Source organism: Athene cunicularia, assembly GCF_003259725.1.
Source record: "Athene cunicularia isolate RWA chromosome 2 unlocalized genomic scaffold, athCun1 chr2_part1, whole genome shotgun sequence".
Taxonomy (NCBI): Eukaryota; Metazoa; Chordata; class Aves; order Strigiformes; family Strigidae; genus Athene; species Athene cunicularia.
Genome location: NW_020799095.1, coordinates 13,917,542 through 13,934,519, shown reverse-complemented (window position 1 = coordinate 13,934,519; position 16,978 = coordinate 13,917,542). Strand labels below are relative to the sequence as shown.

Genomic DNA, 16,978 nt, shown 5'->3' with positions numbered 1-16,978 from the left:
TATTTACTTTGTGACTATTAATGGATTTTTTTTATGTTTATACATTAGTGCAAGGAATAGTGTTAGCATAATTCTAGTGTAAAATAAAATCAGCTGTATCCATTATAAGTGCATTACTGCCAGGAACTGTAAATATGTTTATGCCTGATAGCCTTTTGACTCAATAATATCCTGCTATCTCTGTTGGGCAGGCAAGTTTTTAAACCAAGAAAAGACAGGTTATGATTTTCATAACCAAACTGTGCTTCTCTTTGAAGTATGTTATCTAAATTCAAATTTTAAGAAGGTGATTAAAAAATTCTGCCTGTGCTTTTAAAAGAGAACAATTGAAATGTCATCTTCAAAGTGGTGGCAAGAAGGGACAATGTGCACTAAGAACAAGTTCTTCCTCCCAGATATACACATACGCAGACAAACCCTGCCATATCATACCATACAAACAATTTTAATTGTGTAGTTACAGTCAATAACCACTCCTAGTCAGAACATTTCTGCATAAAGAAAATTGTGATACACTTATAAAAACAGCCAGCTGTAACAAAATAACTGGTGTTTTCATAGCAATAAACTCATAAAAAAGAAATACACCTTTATACAGAAAATTTATACAGCTGTAGCTTTAAAATTGATTGTAAACCAAAGGAAGACACATTGCAAACATCAATTATTTTCACATTAATTGCATAAGTTTCTAAGGTGATCTATTAGTTTTATTTACCTAAGCTTATTTGCATGATAGTAAAAATTGCATACAACAATAAGAGTGAAGCTTATAGTATGAATTGCTTGGATAACATAGAGCACTTTTTATAGGCAACTGTGTAAAGCACATTTTCTCTATTTAAAACTTTTAAGACACTTTGTTTTACTGCCCATCAAAATACATTTATAAATAGAAAAAAAAATCAGTATGGTAACAAGAGAAGCAATATTACATTTAACGGAAACTTCCAAAAAAATTAATTACAACATGATGCTGCAGGATCTACAAATAAATAATGAGGACTAAATTGTGTTTCACATTTTCTTTTTCATTTTCTTTAAAACCATGTAACAATGAGAATGGAAAAAAAAAATAATACAGTGACCTTTATTTCCAAAAGAAAACAAATCTGAATTACGGCAGTGCCATATAATACAAGGCATTTGTTGGCATATGTTATCTTTAAACTGCATTCCACAGTCTATAGTTCTTTTGTAACATACAATAGAACAAGAGTAACAAACTCTTTTTATTTTATTTTTTTAAATAAATGTGAGATTCCAAAGATCAAGTGTGGAGTGCTACAGTAATAATTAAAAACCAAGAACAAAACAAAAACGAAAAACAGTAAATCACAAAAGTTGTAATGCTTGTCTGAAGGCTCCAGAATCAAAATCACTGGTATCATGCTTATTGGGTACACTCACAGTGTATCCAGTGAACACAAATTAATATCAAACAATCCTCAACGCTTCATCTGTTGCTGCGAAGCAGTTTGTAAAACAGAGTAAAACATCTAGTGCAGTCTGCATTATCCTTTTTTTCAACTTTTGTGCAAGTTTTGGAAGATTCATTGGCCAAACAATGAATAATAAAGGTTTTTGACAGAACGCAAGATGGAATTTTCATTTCATTAGTAAATACCAGCGGCACTGTTGAAAGAAAATAATACTTTTAGATCAGTCTTTCAATTCAGCATTAATCTCTGTGTTCCCTTCTACCGATAACTCTTCTTCTAGTTTAACAGAAAAAAGCGTGTTTGCATTTTTGTCTTGGATGCTGTCTTCTAAATCCTTGAGCAACTCTTCCTCCTTGTACTCTGCAACATCCACCTCCAAACCAGAATTGTCTTTCAGCTTCCCATGGTGCTTGAGATAATATCGCTGGTTCTGAAAGAACTTGATAATGGTGTACTTGGGCAGGTCAAGCTGAGCGGAGAGAGTCTGGATTGCTTCTTCATCTGGATACAGGCCTACATCTTGTATGAAACTCTGTAGGATCCCTAGGGCTTCAACAGAAATCTTTGTTCGTGGTCGGGGTTTCTGACGATTTTCATCCTCAGATTCAGCTGGTGATGCTACTGTCGGTTGCCTTGGGGGTAGTCTGGGGCCTGGTTGCTGTTGCTGTTGCTGCTGCTGTTGTTGCTGTTGTTGTTGCTGCTGCTGCTGCTGCAAGACAAAGCACAGCATTTTTTTTGTACATGTATTCTTGCTCACATTTTGTGTTACCAAAAAATCCAGGGAGGGAGGTGGAAATTGCAATATGCAATTTGCAATAAATGCTTACTAAGTTTAAAGAACAAAAAGGAAAAAAAAAAAAGCCCATTACTGCTGAACCAGAATTAAAATACAAGTTAGTAACTCTCTGCATTACCTTGCACATGTCTGTTGTATGTGAGCAGAGGTGGGGGATAAAGGGACAGTGGGATATGGACAGACAGGTGGAGGGAACACTCTGGCTTTGTCTGACTGAAAGCGCCAATGACGTGACATCGGTGGGGTTCAGCTGACAAATTTTAATGAACATGCTCCACGAGTCAAGTGCAGATGAGACAAAATGCTAAGTAGGTGACATAGTATAGGATTAACTTGACCAGCTTAGCCAGAACTGTAGCAAGGGCAAAGTGAGAAAAGTGCCAGATGAGGGCAAACACACAGGAGCTCTGCCAGCAGCAGCAGCTGCTGCCCAAAACCAAGGGCTGCAAATCTCTAGCAACAGCTAGACTAAGGGACTGGGGGGATCAGGGAGGAGGAGGAGAGCATTTTGGCTAAGTGAGGAAATATCCCAGTGCTGATCTGACCTTAGCAGGCACTGAAGTATCGTCACACTTGCAAACGTTACGACGGAATATGTTAGCTGGAAGCGCCTAATGTCACACTGTCAAACCCAGCCTCAGCAAGGACAAAGAGAACTGGAGGTAGGAAATCCGTGTTTCCCCTTCTGGCTCTGACATCTCTTGTCTGTGGTGTTGGAGAGGGTCTGTCTTGCCTGTGTTCAAGTATCCCACCGTATACACAGGGAACAAACATATTTACCTGCTTCTGTGTTTGTGCTGGGGATTATTTAGTTAATATTTATAAAGCACTAAGATGCAAAGCTCTAAATAAGTTGCACTATTATTATTAGAAGGGAACATGATGCATTCCAAAAACTCAGGCAATGAAAATGAGCCAGTATGCACATCAGAAGAATAAGATAAAGCAAATCATGATGTAAATAATTAACCAGAGCTTAAAATGAAATTTTGCAAGTATGGATTCAGAAACATTCTTAAAAGGTGAGGCAGTGAGCTCTTGGGACAGAAATGTTTTTCTCATCTACCACTGGAGTACAGTACACTATAAGATCATGTTTAAAATCAAAAGTAAATTTATCAGATAGTGTTTTTGTTGACAATTCTTTCACTTCACAGCACAGGAAGCACTGGTTAGTAAGATATTTTGGATCAGCAAATTTCTTGTCATATGGTACAAACCACCAGTTATTATTAAAAAACAACAGCAGCAAAACAAGCAGTTGCTATCACTACATTTCATTTCCCTTTGCAAGACTCTCTTCGACAATTTTTTGTGTGTTGGTAGTGGTTTCCAAGCTTCCAGTTGCAGCTCACTTGCAGACCCCAAGCAACACAGAATACTGTACAAATACTATAAACACTGGAGGAATTACAATTCTGTCCACTTCGCAGTGCCACTCGTGGTTGTGGAGACTTCGCATAGGTCTCAACACTGCTTTAGAAGCCACTACCTTAAGTGATCTTCGCATTGTAAAATCTGACAGAAATTCTCGTGGAATTAGGGTTCTTGCCTCATCCCAGTTCACATGCTTTCATGTTTTATGGTCTGTGAGCAGTCCCATTCAAGGCTTCAATCCCAAAGAGATTCACGACTACTCACAGCACATTAAATTCTTACAAGACAGGAGGCTTTATATATACAGTTTGAAAACTTGTGTCTCGGATACATATTTATACATCTACAACAACTGCCATGTAGAAGAGCAGAGACAAAACTCAGGCCTGATCTCCCAATCCTTACTCTTACAAGTCATATTAAGAGATTACAATGCAACTGCTTATGTGAATAATATTTGCAAAATCAATCACACAACTTTTATCAACAAGGCAAGAAAATCTAAGTAAGTGGAATAGTGGTTGAATGTTTATACTGTGCATAAGCTTCTCCTTTTATCCCCTTAAGAAGCAATTTTATTAAAAACAATGTACATTTTCAAACAAGTGCTGTTTTATTACTTAATATAGATCTTTCTCTCTCTTTTTGCTAAATCAAACAGCAAGTTTCCAGGCTTTCACAATTATTCTAGTACTTGATATCCTAAGGGATTGTCTTATTCACTTTGCTTTATCTTTAATATACACCCGTGTTGTTTCTAGCTGTGAGATAACTCTATCCTTCCTAGCTTTGTAAATATTTTTCTGTATAGGCAATACAAACGATACACCGGGATTTCAGCTGAGGTTGGGAAAGCACAGGGTAATATCTGCCCTTTAAGAGGGCGCAGTTAAAAGGCTGACCTCAGGTCTTTCGTGAGACTCTTTAAGTCCCCAGCTCCGAGAGACAGCAGTCCGCGCTGCCAACCTGGGCTACAATATTTAGCAAAACAGCCAGCCACGCCCCTGGCTCGTGGTGCCCGTGCAAGCAAAGGGTGGGCACATCCCCCAGAGCAGGGGGCACTGCCAGGGCTGCCCCAGCATGGAGGGCAGCTGTCTCCAAGCCCCGTGGCGTGGGTCCTGCATCCCCTCCTCTCTCTCCCTGACACGGTGCCCTTGTGCCAGCTCACCTGCGGAGCAGCACCCAGCCAAGGTCCAGCGGTCAGCAGGCCTGGTAAGAAAGCGCCTCTATGCTCTCCTTTCCCAAGGGTGGTGGGAGAGGGGCTCTGAAGGAAAAACAAACAAACATTGACTCACCCCAGCCTCGGCTGGGGTTAAAGTGGGATGAGGAATCCCCTTCCCTTCGCTCCTACCCAGGGCGAGCCACCACTGTTGAGGGTTCGAGCTCAGCTTTTGAGTAGCAGCGCAACAAGTTCCTCCCACTTTGCTGGTAAGGTGTTTGACAGTCGATGACAAACACCTCTGCCTTTGGGTCCTGACACCTGTCTAGCCAGGGACAGCCAGCAGGGAGGCTCACCCTGCCCGGCACACAGGTGCCGCTGCGCCACCGCGTCCACACGTGTTTGTGAAAAGCCACCGAACTGAAACAAAAAACATGGGTGGTCGCACGATCTCCTTTGAACTCTGGTGGCAGACAGCAGCGTGCTCTTATCTCATACCAGGAGACCTGCATTTAGCCTGGCCGGGAGGAAAGAAACACTAATTTCCTTTGCTCTGTTTAAAGCTTTATTTACTTAGCGCTCTGCGGGATTGGCCAAGGTAAACTAACCTGAATCTGTTCTGCTGGCACATGGATAATGTGGGAAGGCCTGTCACCATGGTGATGAACTGCATTGCTTTCTTGTTCATAAATGGCATCGCGTTCAGGCTGAGGAAGACTGAGGAACCTTCGGATCATGGAGAGATTCTCCCAGAGGGTCCTGTTCTCTGGTGAGGGATCTTCTTTCCAACGTAACAGCTCACAGAGCCACCCCTTGAAGATAACACCAGCAAAACATTAGTTTTTTTCCTCACTTCACGAGGGGCAAAACGAGGGTGAAATGCGTACTTTAGAGGTGCTGCATTCTCTCATGCTCTCCCCAGGTAGGAAAGGGCTTTCACTTAAAGCAAACACTGATACACCAAGAGGCTGTTGCGCTATTTCAGACACTCGCCAAGCTTCAGCTTTTTGGAAAGCACCTTCTCCTTCGTCCCGCACCACAGTCCTGTTGTTTGTTTGCTTAGAAACAAACTGCTTGATGAAGGCAGAATCCCCTACACGCTCCCCTCTGCAGGACAGGGGTTATACTGATGCCAGTATATTCTTTCTGCTGCCTATTTTCTTTTATGCATGGCTACACCCATCTGAGAGCATCAACACCGTGTTTCAGGAGCCGGTAGATTATCTGCTGAGCAGTTTTTAAAATCCTGTTACTACCACTGCAAACAAGCAAGAACTTCAAATATCTGCCTTGAATATAGGGCTGCCTAATGTAAATCACAGCAGTTAGAGGACCTCCCTAACATCCTTTCAAAAGACAGGAATCCTTTGACTAGACACAGTCAAGTAATATCTTCTTCTTATCTGTTACAAGTAGAGGTACCTCTGCAGGTGAACTTATTTCAGATGACTATCAGTTTCAGGATTTTTCTCACAGACCCAGTTTTACGTACACTATTAGGGCTTGGGGGGGAGCAAGATATATTCAAGCTTCTGATATACCCTTTAGACCATTTTCGCATCAGAGGACAGCAAGTTGCCTAAGAGCTTACCTACTCTAAATCAGATGTGGTTTAGGGATACATACTACAAAGCTGGCTACAGAATCCCCTGCAAGAACTGCAGCGGTTGCTAATTTTCTTCTAAGAGAGACATACACGATCGTCTTGAAAATTTAACAATTGTTTCCTTATGTCTTCTTAAAATTTAATTGAGGATTTTTTTTCTTAATTGCGCATTGGTAGTTTTAAAAGAAAAGTGCAAATGCTCTAGCTAGGACAATGCGCATCACCAGAAATTTTCTGGTATATTAAAATTTAGAAACAAAATATTACATGTATAAAACATGCATGCTTCATTTCTTTTAGCTTCAAGAACCTGTTTTCAAAACTAGGTCCATGCAATTTTATTTCTTAATGCTGTAGGAAAGATAATGTGACGTTTTATTGAATCAACAAATAATATAAATGTACAAAAGCTTTTAGATCCTTTTTATATGTACTGGTAGTTGAAAAATGGTTTATCCAGACTAGTTTACTACTAGATACAATAGATACATAGATACAATATAGATATGTTTTTTCCTGAAGACATTCATATCTTTAGCAAACAGTTAATAAATGCAGTGTAAAAATATTGCCACGACAGGAAGAAGTGAAAGTAAACAAATAATCTTAATGCATTCATATTGTATACGAAAATATTTAGTGAGGTGTGTATAAAAATTTGAAGTATATTCTCTTGGATATAAGTGGAAAACTGAACAAATGACACAGGAGAAAAAGCCCCCGAGAAACAGATAATCAAAATGACAAATGTTAGGGAGATGGTCGTAGCAGAGCTGAGAAAGCAAAAATTTAAATGGGGCCAAAATCTGCCGGGTACTCGCTAGATGTGCAAGGGAGAGAGGAGAGAGGGAGGAGAGCGGTGGCAGCAGAAGCGGCCCCCAGCACCCTGGGGATAGAGCGCACCCCATACCCTGACCACTAAGGCTGCATGCTGGGTATTGCCCAAGGTTTAGCAAGCTGACTGGGAAATGTGGCCGAATGCCTTCGTATAGAGCACATATCATACAGCCTGTCCCAGCTGGAATCGTATGGCATGTTTTTAAAACAGTAGGAAGGGTCTGTGGATTCTGCCCCCCCATCGTAAGGCACCCTGCAATGTGTTAGCACGTTAACGTATGAACTCTCCCTGCCCCTAACAAAATGAACATGTTGCTCGCAGTTCCCTGCCCACCTTGCTTCCATGGGGATACGTGCTGGATTACGGTCAACGACAGTATTAGTTTTCAGCAGTGAGTTAAAAGAGATGCAATCTGAAAGCGTAGGTACTTTGGGATGGAGGAGAGAAGAAGATGAAGTGAAACAAATCTAGATCTTCTAACTGAAATGCAGTTACAAAATTTTTAATTAAAGCAAAAAAACCCAGCCTGCCTTGAAGCATAACAATTGTCCTTTGGTTGTCTGGAGTCTGCATTGCTTCACATAGAAACTGTTCGTCCTCTTTCTAACGGTGGTGAAACAGGGAGCAGAGCTGACTATCATTTGCAGTTCAGTGAAAGTAAAAAAAAGACAAGACAACCTGTCCCCTCCCATGACACCTCTCTAAGGTATACAGACAGACTGGAAAAAAAATTGCACCATGCATTTAGAAGTTGCACATATTTTGTCTGGTGACCATGTGAATCACAGCTTCTTTTTTTAAAAAAAAAAGGCAGTAGAAATTCTTTTTAAATGTCCAGTGTTAAAAATAATTCCTAAGAATCATATTTTACACTCATATTTCATAACAGTTTTTGTTAACAAATTCCTCCTCCCCTTACTGTCATTTCTGTTTCTATATTTACCAGATCAGACCTTATTTTCATTAATTACTGATGGCTAAACATTGTATTTCCAGTATTTTTTCTATCATTTTTTGCACTGAAATAATAATTCTAACTCCTTATCTAAAAACAATTTGATGAATTGTAACCTGAAGCATGTTTCTTCTAGGCTTTCAGGGAAGCAGTGATTTTGAGATACTGAAATCAGATGCTTCTGACACAGTACACACAATAGATTGCTATTCTACCAAAATGTCTCTTTCCCACTGGATTCATCACATTTTTAAAGAAGTAGACATACTCTGATGAAATGTATGATGAGCAACAGGGAAACAACTAACTGAACACTTCTCAAATTATGAGGATAGAAACAATTTTTTGGTCTTCATGGTTTATTTTTGAAAATATTGATGAAAGTTGATCTCACAAATATTCTCAGAAGATGTAGTGACTGGGCAGTAAGAGAGGCTGTAGGAGTTTACTTGCCTAAGAGACTAAAAACTTTATACCAATATGCTTCCTTTTGGTTCAAAACAAATAAACAAAACCGTAAGCATTTAGTGTAGATTCAAGTTCAGAATTCCGTACATGACATAACGCTCATCCATAAAAGTCAGCTCAATCAGAATGTATGAAATGCTTTTTGTGAATTTTAGGAAAAGTAATCATACAGACTTTTCTATTCTAATGGTGAATTAAAATTTGTAAGGTTTTTTTCCACTTGATCTAAATAAGTATGAACTGCCGTAGTCGATGCAGTTGCATTACAAGTGAACATAACAAGGCTGATTTTTTTCCCTTTCTACTCATATAAGTCTACAGCAATTTCTGTCTAGTTCAAACAATTTATTCTGAAGGAAGGCTTGGGCCACTAGGTCTTTTCTGTCTTTACAGTCTTATGGGAAGTGGAAAGGACCACAAAATAATAATGAAATATTTACAACTCAGATTAGATCACAACCAGTTTATACAGCATATATAGTACATTGTTTAAAAAACAGACTTAAAATAATTAAGCTGATATATCTATGCAGCAAGGCAAACCCCCCAAAACTCTGCACTGACATTGGAAACAACCTTGATTTTAAAACAGAGTAAATTTGCCAGGCAACATTACACTGAATATAAAGAGAGTACAAAGCAAAATATAAACATTAGCCACATGTAAATATGTTTGGAGAACTTTCAGGATGTTACTACTTTTCAAACTGACAAAGTTTAATTTGACACCTTCTGTTCTAAAACCTTTGTTTCTATTCAAAATCACGCCTTTAGCTGCTATCAATCACTATGCTCTCCCTATTACTTAAAATACTGGCATGGGCCCTGGATAAGCTGAAAATGCCATGCAGATGAATTCTGAGATAATATGTTCAAACCTGTTATATACAACACAAATCCTGTAAAGTTATGTATTGTAAACCTACATTTATTGGGAACTAAAAGTCTTAAATCCATCTGCTACAAAGAAAATACTGTTATGCACTTTCAAGTAACCAAGTACCATCTGCAAAGGTCTTGCTACAGTAAGCAAGAAAATGGTGAAAAAAAAAAAGATGCTAAACCTAAGATATTTAAAATAAATAAGAGTCTTCTGTCTGGTTTTCTGATAGGGATTTAGTAAAGAAACATAAGACATTAGAGGAAAAAAACCTGTGAAAGCCGAACTGCCAAACTATTGCAGAAAAAGCGCAAAGAGGATAACTGCCAAACATTAGACTCTGCAAGGCCCATGAGCATGCTTATTTTAAAGAAAGCATCTATGCATTTTATCTGTGTATCCAAATGCTATTTTATTCAGTCTGACCTGTGCTGTGTTTAAATAAAATCTTCTGCTCTTTCACATAGAGTTTCTAACAAACTATTCTTGCATTCTGATATCTTTCTTACTAAAAAAAACCCCAAATTATACCAACCTTAACTAGATCAAAGAGTGTTGCATTACGATCATGAAAGATGTTTTCTGGGCAAAGCTTTCCAAATCAGCAACAAACACATCCAGTCAGGGAAGAAAGGGCTTCAAGGTGGAGCAACTGAACTCTTTTGTTTGGTGAATTTGTTACAGTCATAATAGTTTGCCAAACGCTGAGTATTTCTTACAGAATAACTAACAAAGACTCCAACATTTTTTAGAAGAGCTGTAATTCGAAGCTAAGAAGGCAAAACATTTTAGAGTATCAGTGCTAAGATATGAACAGTTTTTCTTCGCTATAGTATATCTAAGATTATTTTGTAGCATTCTCTGGGGCATATAGTATAATAAAAATATATGGTGTTAAAAGAAATCAGTCTAAATAGGGAGGTATTTGATACAAACATTTTAGCAGAAAGTGTGAATTGCATTTCAGCATCTACTGTGAACAAAGACTAAGTACATAATCCATTAAACAGTACTTCTAACTAAAAAAAAAATTGAGTATTGTAGACTAAAGTAGGCATTTTGAATGAGCACATTTTCAGCAACTAACTATAAAGCTAGCAATTTATCATTCAGCAAATAATTTTCTACTTTTAAAAGAATCTGTAAGTGTTACTTATGCTAATGAAGACTGTTTTTAATCTGCCCACAAACATGCTAATAGAGGGCAATTTTTTTTTTATTTACAATGCTGAAGGCACTCCAATTTATAGAACACAGATATGAAATTACACTTGGTAAAATGGGCTCTTAATTGTCTAAGAAACCCAAATCCTTCACCTTTAACACAAAAGCTTACAGATAAAACAAAGGGAAAGAACACATGGACTAAACTTTAAATATTGACTTTTTCCCCTTCAAGAGCCATCCAACTTGCTTTACAAATCTCATTTTTGTTCTAAATGGCTGTGTTCATCATAGACGTTTCCCCTTCTTTTCAAAACAGAATCCATGTATAGAAAAGAAGAGAAAAGGCCGACATCACCACTACAGTATATGCATATAGTCTCAGTCCCTAGTATTAAACTTGTAAACTGCTCACTGCACAGAAAGGTTGCTTTTGGAAAAGTCATAATACTTTGAATGAGATACATAATGGTAGCAAAGGAGTACTGAAAGCATTTTAAATTATTTACTAGGTTAAAAGGGTGAAATGGTACTTTAAATACATCAAATTTCATCATCTGGGCCATTTTTTGGTGGCAAAGTGGTATTGATCTTTCCAAATGCTTAAAATTAACTATTTCCAGAAGGTCATTATTTGATTAAAGGCATTAAAGTTGAGGGCAAGAAATGATGCACTTTGTCTTCTTTCCCATTCAAATAATCATGTAATTTAATCAGAACTATCCCTTCATGTCCTGTAATAAAAATGTTTGTCTTAAGATATTGTTCTTTACCTAACATATTAACCTTTAAATGTTATGAAGTTCTTAAGAATAATCTCTGCTTAGAGAAGATTCTTCCATAATGCAATGAAAGGATCTCCAGCATTTAAATTGATAAGGCCAAATTTCCCTTACACATTGATTGGAAAATGCATTAAACCCTTCAACTGAGATTTCTCAGTGTTCAACAGGATTGAAAATTCAGAAAGTTCTGAATCAGTAAGCTCACGCATATGTCATTGAGAAGCAGAATAAACAAACGTTACTTCAGCACAAACAAACACAACAAATAAGTAACAATGGACATTGCTTTAATTTATCTGGGAAATGTTGTTTGCGTTGCTATTGTATTATCCAGAAAAAATACAGCAGGGAACACCCACTGCAGAGTAAGAACAGAGCATTTAATTCAAAATTCATTTTCAGGCTGAAATTACTTAAAGCTGGCTTCTTTTTGGGTGAAATACCTGTGGATTCAGACATGGGAACAAACCTATATGATGAGAGAGGTCCTTTTTAGCCTTAAATGTTCTTCTGGAATTTCCTGACTGCTGGAAAATTTATTCTGACTGCAGGTTTATCTTTCCTAAAATACATAAATTGACCTTATTACCTCCTATGCAAAGCTGAATAGACCAAAATGCTTCACAGAACTGAAGTCTGCTAAAAGAAAGGCCACTGGATATTTTTATAAAATTTTACCAAAACTAATAATCTACCAGATTTAGTAGTTTTTGATTACTAACACATTTGTTAGTGAAAATCTTTTCAGTTTCGCTTACATTTTTCAAGTAATTTTAAGCTCTGACTTCTGTGAGGCACATACTTTCGAGAAATTTTAAAAACTGCCGCGAATGTTCGCTACTTCGGGATTTCCCTGTCTTTCTCAAAAAAATGTGTATCTTTAATTCAAGAAGCAAATGCTGGTTTTCAGCCTGTTCCAGAAGATGAGGAGCGATACCAGAATACAAATGTCTCTTCTGGAGACGTGGCCTAAAGTGATAGTAAATGTTTCCAGAAAGATTGTTGCCTTAGTATTTTATTTACACTAATCAGCCTTAAGTTTCAGACTTTGCCTTTGAGCATTCCCCTAAATCAGAGAAAGTTTGAAACCTGAAGCTGTCCTTTATCTCCAGATATTTCTGGTTTATCTATTTTACTGGCTTTCATTACATTCACTGAAAGGAGAAGCCAGATGTGAATTTTAAGTAAATCTGTATCTGCCTTCATAATAGATGAGATTTAGTAAAACAAACAAAGTGAAAACCCCACAACCTCATAGGGCTTTTCAGAAGAAAGGTAAACGTCACTAGCAGGAACAACTTTCTTTGAAGAACGCTGGAAGAGATTATGACATTTCCTTAAATTTCTTATGCAACCTATTGTTCAGCTACACCACCTGTCTGGATGCTACTACCACCTCTTCTCCAGGTTGTGAAACACAAATGACCAAACAGTTATTAGTGGTACTGATATTATTCCACCACATCATTTTGGTGATATCTGAGGGGAAAAGGATTCCTAATGTCTGTTCTTCCCTCTGCCTTTTCTCCTCTCTGGCTGCAGCACTTAACAATTAAATACATATTTCTATTCTTGTAAACATCCAAACAAAGAAATAGGAGAAAGAAACTTGCTAAAGCAACCTCTAAAATTCAATGACAAGCAGCAAACAAGTACAGAAACAAAATGACCTGGAAGGTTGTGGCCCTGCTCCCAGCCTCGTCTGTTGTATTAACCTCTCCTTCTACCTGGAGCCAGGGCCAGCAGCTAAGAGCCAGTGCTACCGAAAAACTCATTGGATTAAGGTCTGAGGCTGTATCAAATCTGGTGGGTAAATTCCCTGTGTATGAGCACTTAAGGGGTACTACCAGCTCATGGAAAGAAAAAACCTAACATGAACTCTAAAATTGACTGAAAACATGAGTATGATCACTTTTTAGTTGAGTACAGAGGGAACTTAATAAGTGAAGGGCTTCTCCCAAGCCTGGTATCCCCGCTTCAGCCTCCTCCACCTTTCCTTTCCCTTGTTCAAATGTATCTTTTTCACAGTGCTTAGCAGTGATAGATAGCCACAAACCCTAATCAAAAACATAATATGTATGCCTTTGAAAATCTTACGTAAAATGCAACAACATTCATATGTAAAAAGAAGGGGGAAAAAAAGTAATAGATGCAAACAGTGGGTGAAGCTTTATTCTGCCTTCCTCTATTCTAGATCCTTCCTCTTTCACACACACAATTCAACTGGCATTGTAACTGCAAGATACACATGACAAAAATGGAATTAACAATAAAAAAATCTAAGCAAGAAAAAACAACTGCTAATTATTAAATAAGTCAGTCTTAGTCTGGTACATTACTTTTTATAGTACTGGCATATAAAATGGGTCAGTGGGTTTCACAGAGGGTGACTGGTAATATATGGCCCTTTATCTTTTATTTAAGTAGAGGGAAGTACTGATTTCACTGCAATACCAATGCTTCCCTTGAAAGTGAATGCAACCCTAAATTCAACCACGACCCTTAATAGCCCATATTTATTTATTCTTAAACATGCAATCAATTTTTGTACGGCAGCTATATCTGCAGTTTAGTTAGAGAAAAGTCTTTATTAGGAAGAGCCTAGCAATTTTAAAAAATCTTTTTTACTACTATCAATTTACAAGTGAACAGCAAATGTTTATTATTACATTGCTTACAGAGATTTAACATTTGCTTTGGGGAAAAGACCTCCAGTAAAAAGGCCACAGGGCCAAAGTGTCACTTCCGTAATTACTTATATGTGTATATATCATGTTGTTAAATTTATTTTTTTTTTAAAGATTATAATTTCCCAGAAGGAGTAATTTAAATCCATGGCTTCTTGTCATATGTTTTTTCTTTCCAGAATTCATTTTGGATCAGGGGAAGATCTAACACACACTGAGGAATCACAGGCTCATAGATATTTGGACTTCACTGTAAATTCAGTTCAGCTGACAAGATGTTCCAACAAGCGACATCATTCCAAAACATACACAGCTCAAACCCGTTCTCAGACATCGCTTCACATTTTTAAGGCCTAACTAAATGTTTTGATATAGATTTGAATTAGACATTTAAATATTCTGAGAAAAGTTCTTTTAACTTGTCTCTTGCAGTTCATCTGGCTTCCGTGGCTTTCAGTTTCATAGTGAAGAACACTTAACGCTCTGATAATGCCAAGGGTGAGGGGAGTCTTAAGGAAATTGAAAAGAAACATTTCCCCAACTGTCCTCCAGGTCTTGTTAACCACAGACACAGTCAGAAAATAACACCCATTACATCAATAGTTTAAAAAAAATCTTTAAAATCCACACCTGTGAAAGGCAGACACCTCCCAGCAAATGAGAAGGGAACAGACAGAAGCATCTATCTCACCCATGTTAAAATAAAGGCAGTGAAGCCCTTAGAAAGCTAAAATACCCTTACTTGTAGCACGGTTGCTTGGGGCATAGACTTAAAAGAATAGGAAAGCTGAATCAAAAGGGAAGCTGGAGAGATCGAGTTTCTCCCTCCTGGGTGGGAAGCAACACAAGAGTGTTTTCAGCTGGTTTGCCGTCAGGATGAGGACAGGAACAGCCACGAGGGAAAAGCTCCTAGAGAGAGCAGTGCTTAGCGTTAGACTTTTCTTCAGTGGCCAAGAAAAGTGCTAACCAAGCTGAGCCTCAGCCCCAGCCGTATTTCCAGGCAGCAGCTTCAGTAGCAGCTTCTGCCCTTAAATCAGGTGCTGCATGGAGCAGGGACACTTCTTCCTGCCTGCCCTGATCACTCTATCCTGTCCCCCTTCCCCAGGTAAAAAGAATCAATACCTTTAGTTAGACTTTCTCCTCATATTAAATAAGAGTAGCAAATGATTTCTCAGAGCCGAAGCAAACTGGCTGCCCTAAAGCAAAAATAAAAAGAATCTCATTCAACCCCTTCTTAGCTTTTTTTTTAAAAAGTAACTGGTTTTGTATAAACAGTGGAAAGTTCCTATATCTGTAGAACTTTCTCCTGCATGTTACGTACAATAGAGATGCTAAGCACCAGGCTCAGCAAAATGCCTAGTCACCTAAATAAACCCACAGACATAACTGATACATGTGCAAATCTTGCTCAGTTGGGGTTCAAAACTTCAGGGAATTCTGCTAAATCCAAATTTAGTCCAAACATCTTTACTTTACAAAGATCCTGAAAACTATTTTCATATGCTTCTCGAATGTCATCCTGAAGTAAGGGAACATGACACTGCACAGGAATAAAAATGAGATGACCACAGAATAACAATGTGTTTTCAGACCAAATCTGGCGGATTTGGAATTAGATAAATATTTGCAAATTGGAATTTTTCCCCACTTAACTAGCTGCGTGCTTGCCCTAGCCTATTCATTATATGCCAACAGTCTGGGGTGATTCGTAACCAAAAATTTGAAGTTTGACTTACAGGTTAAATTTGAAGAAAATTTTAAAATGAACGCAATGAAAAATTGTTAGGAACAGTGAAAGTAAAAATTAACTAGAACAAAAAATTGTCTCCTTTCTCACCTTGCTCCTAGAAATCTTGTAACATTCTTTCAGGTGTTATGTGTTTTGAATTACCCAGTTTAACAATAAGGGAGAAAACACACACCTATTAGTTCTCCTTCCTTTGACCAACAACCCTTCACGTAATCAGTCCCTCCTTTAACAAACTGCTGCTCGGACCGTTACTGTATATTTCTGTTTGCATAAGATGCCTTTATTCTTTGCAGTAACGTGTTTAGCAGTTTTCGTTTTTTCAGGAGGAATTTTACCCTGTCATTTCCTGTTTAGTTACGGGTTAAGCTCTCTTTTGTTTTCTGCGCTGTTTATTTGGTACCCTGCTTCCCCCACTGCCAGGAACCACGGGCTGCTTGCTAACTCCTCAGCCTCCTCCTCAGCTCTGGCACTACAGCTTTGTTTTCATTTCCATACGTCATTAATTCTCGTACAGCTCACTCAGACTTTTCCCCTTTTTATTTTTTTTAAATAGTGCTTTAGTTTCTTCATGTTAAAACACCAACATACTGAATCTTCAAAAGCCTCCCGAATCAGTGATCTGCCCACAGCAGGCATGAGCAACCTGGAAATCAAGAACATGGCTCTTTTCCCAGCTAAATCTGTGTTGCCACACAGAGAAAGGAACGATGTTTCACCCATGAAGCCGGCAGCACTGGCGACCAGACCACAGCTCCCCAGCACCCAGCGAAGCCCAAGGGCATGGGGTGCCCATGCTGTGCCCCACGCACACTCCAGTGCTTGTGCAAAGCAACTGGGGGTGGGGGGATGCACTTGGGGTGAGATGTCCTCGGTGCAGCTCTGGCACACAGGGGACAGCAGTAGGACAGAAGAAAGGGACAGATGCAGCAAAGGTGGATGGTGATTGTATGTATGGGAGAGGAACAGGGTGGGAACAAGTCAAAGGAGGGCTAAGAGGAGAGCTGTAACGAGAGGAATTACTGAAGGCAGCAAGAGGAAAACAAAACAGAAGGTGAGGATACAGAAAGCGGG

General features: G+C 38.5%; 1 protein-coding gene across 5 annotated transcripts in view; it reads right to left on the bottom strand.

Moving 5' to 3' along the window:
- Positions 1-442: 442 nt before the first annotated feature.
- SATB1 (SATB homeobox 1) overlaps positions 443-16,978 on the bottom strand; it is a 75,505-nt gene continuing 58,969 nt past the window's right edge. For 2 of the 5 annotated variants that reach the window (XM_026843103.1, XM_026843102.1), the window contains exons 10-12: positions 5,383-5,586; positions 4,784-4,879; positions 1,663-2,151 (exon numbers count right to left, since the gene is read on the bottom strand). In XM_026843103.1, the coding sequence (XP_026698904.1) occupies positions 1,663-2,151; positions 4,784-4,879; positions 5,383-5,586 (789 nt within the window). Of the gene's footprint in view, positions 2,152-4,783; positions 4,880-5,382; positions 5,587-16,978 lie in introns of all 5 variants that reach the window. The other 3 variants (XM_026843101.1, XM_026843104.1, XM_026843105.1) reach the window with 3 other exon arrangements.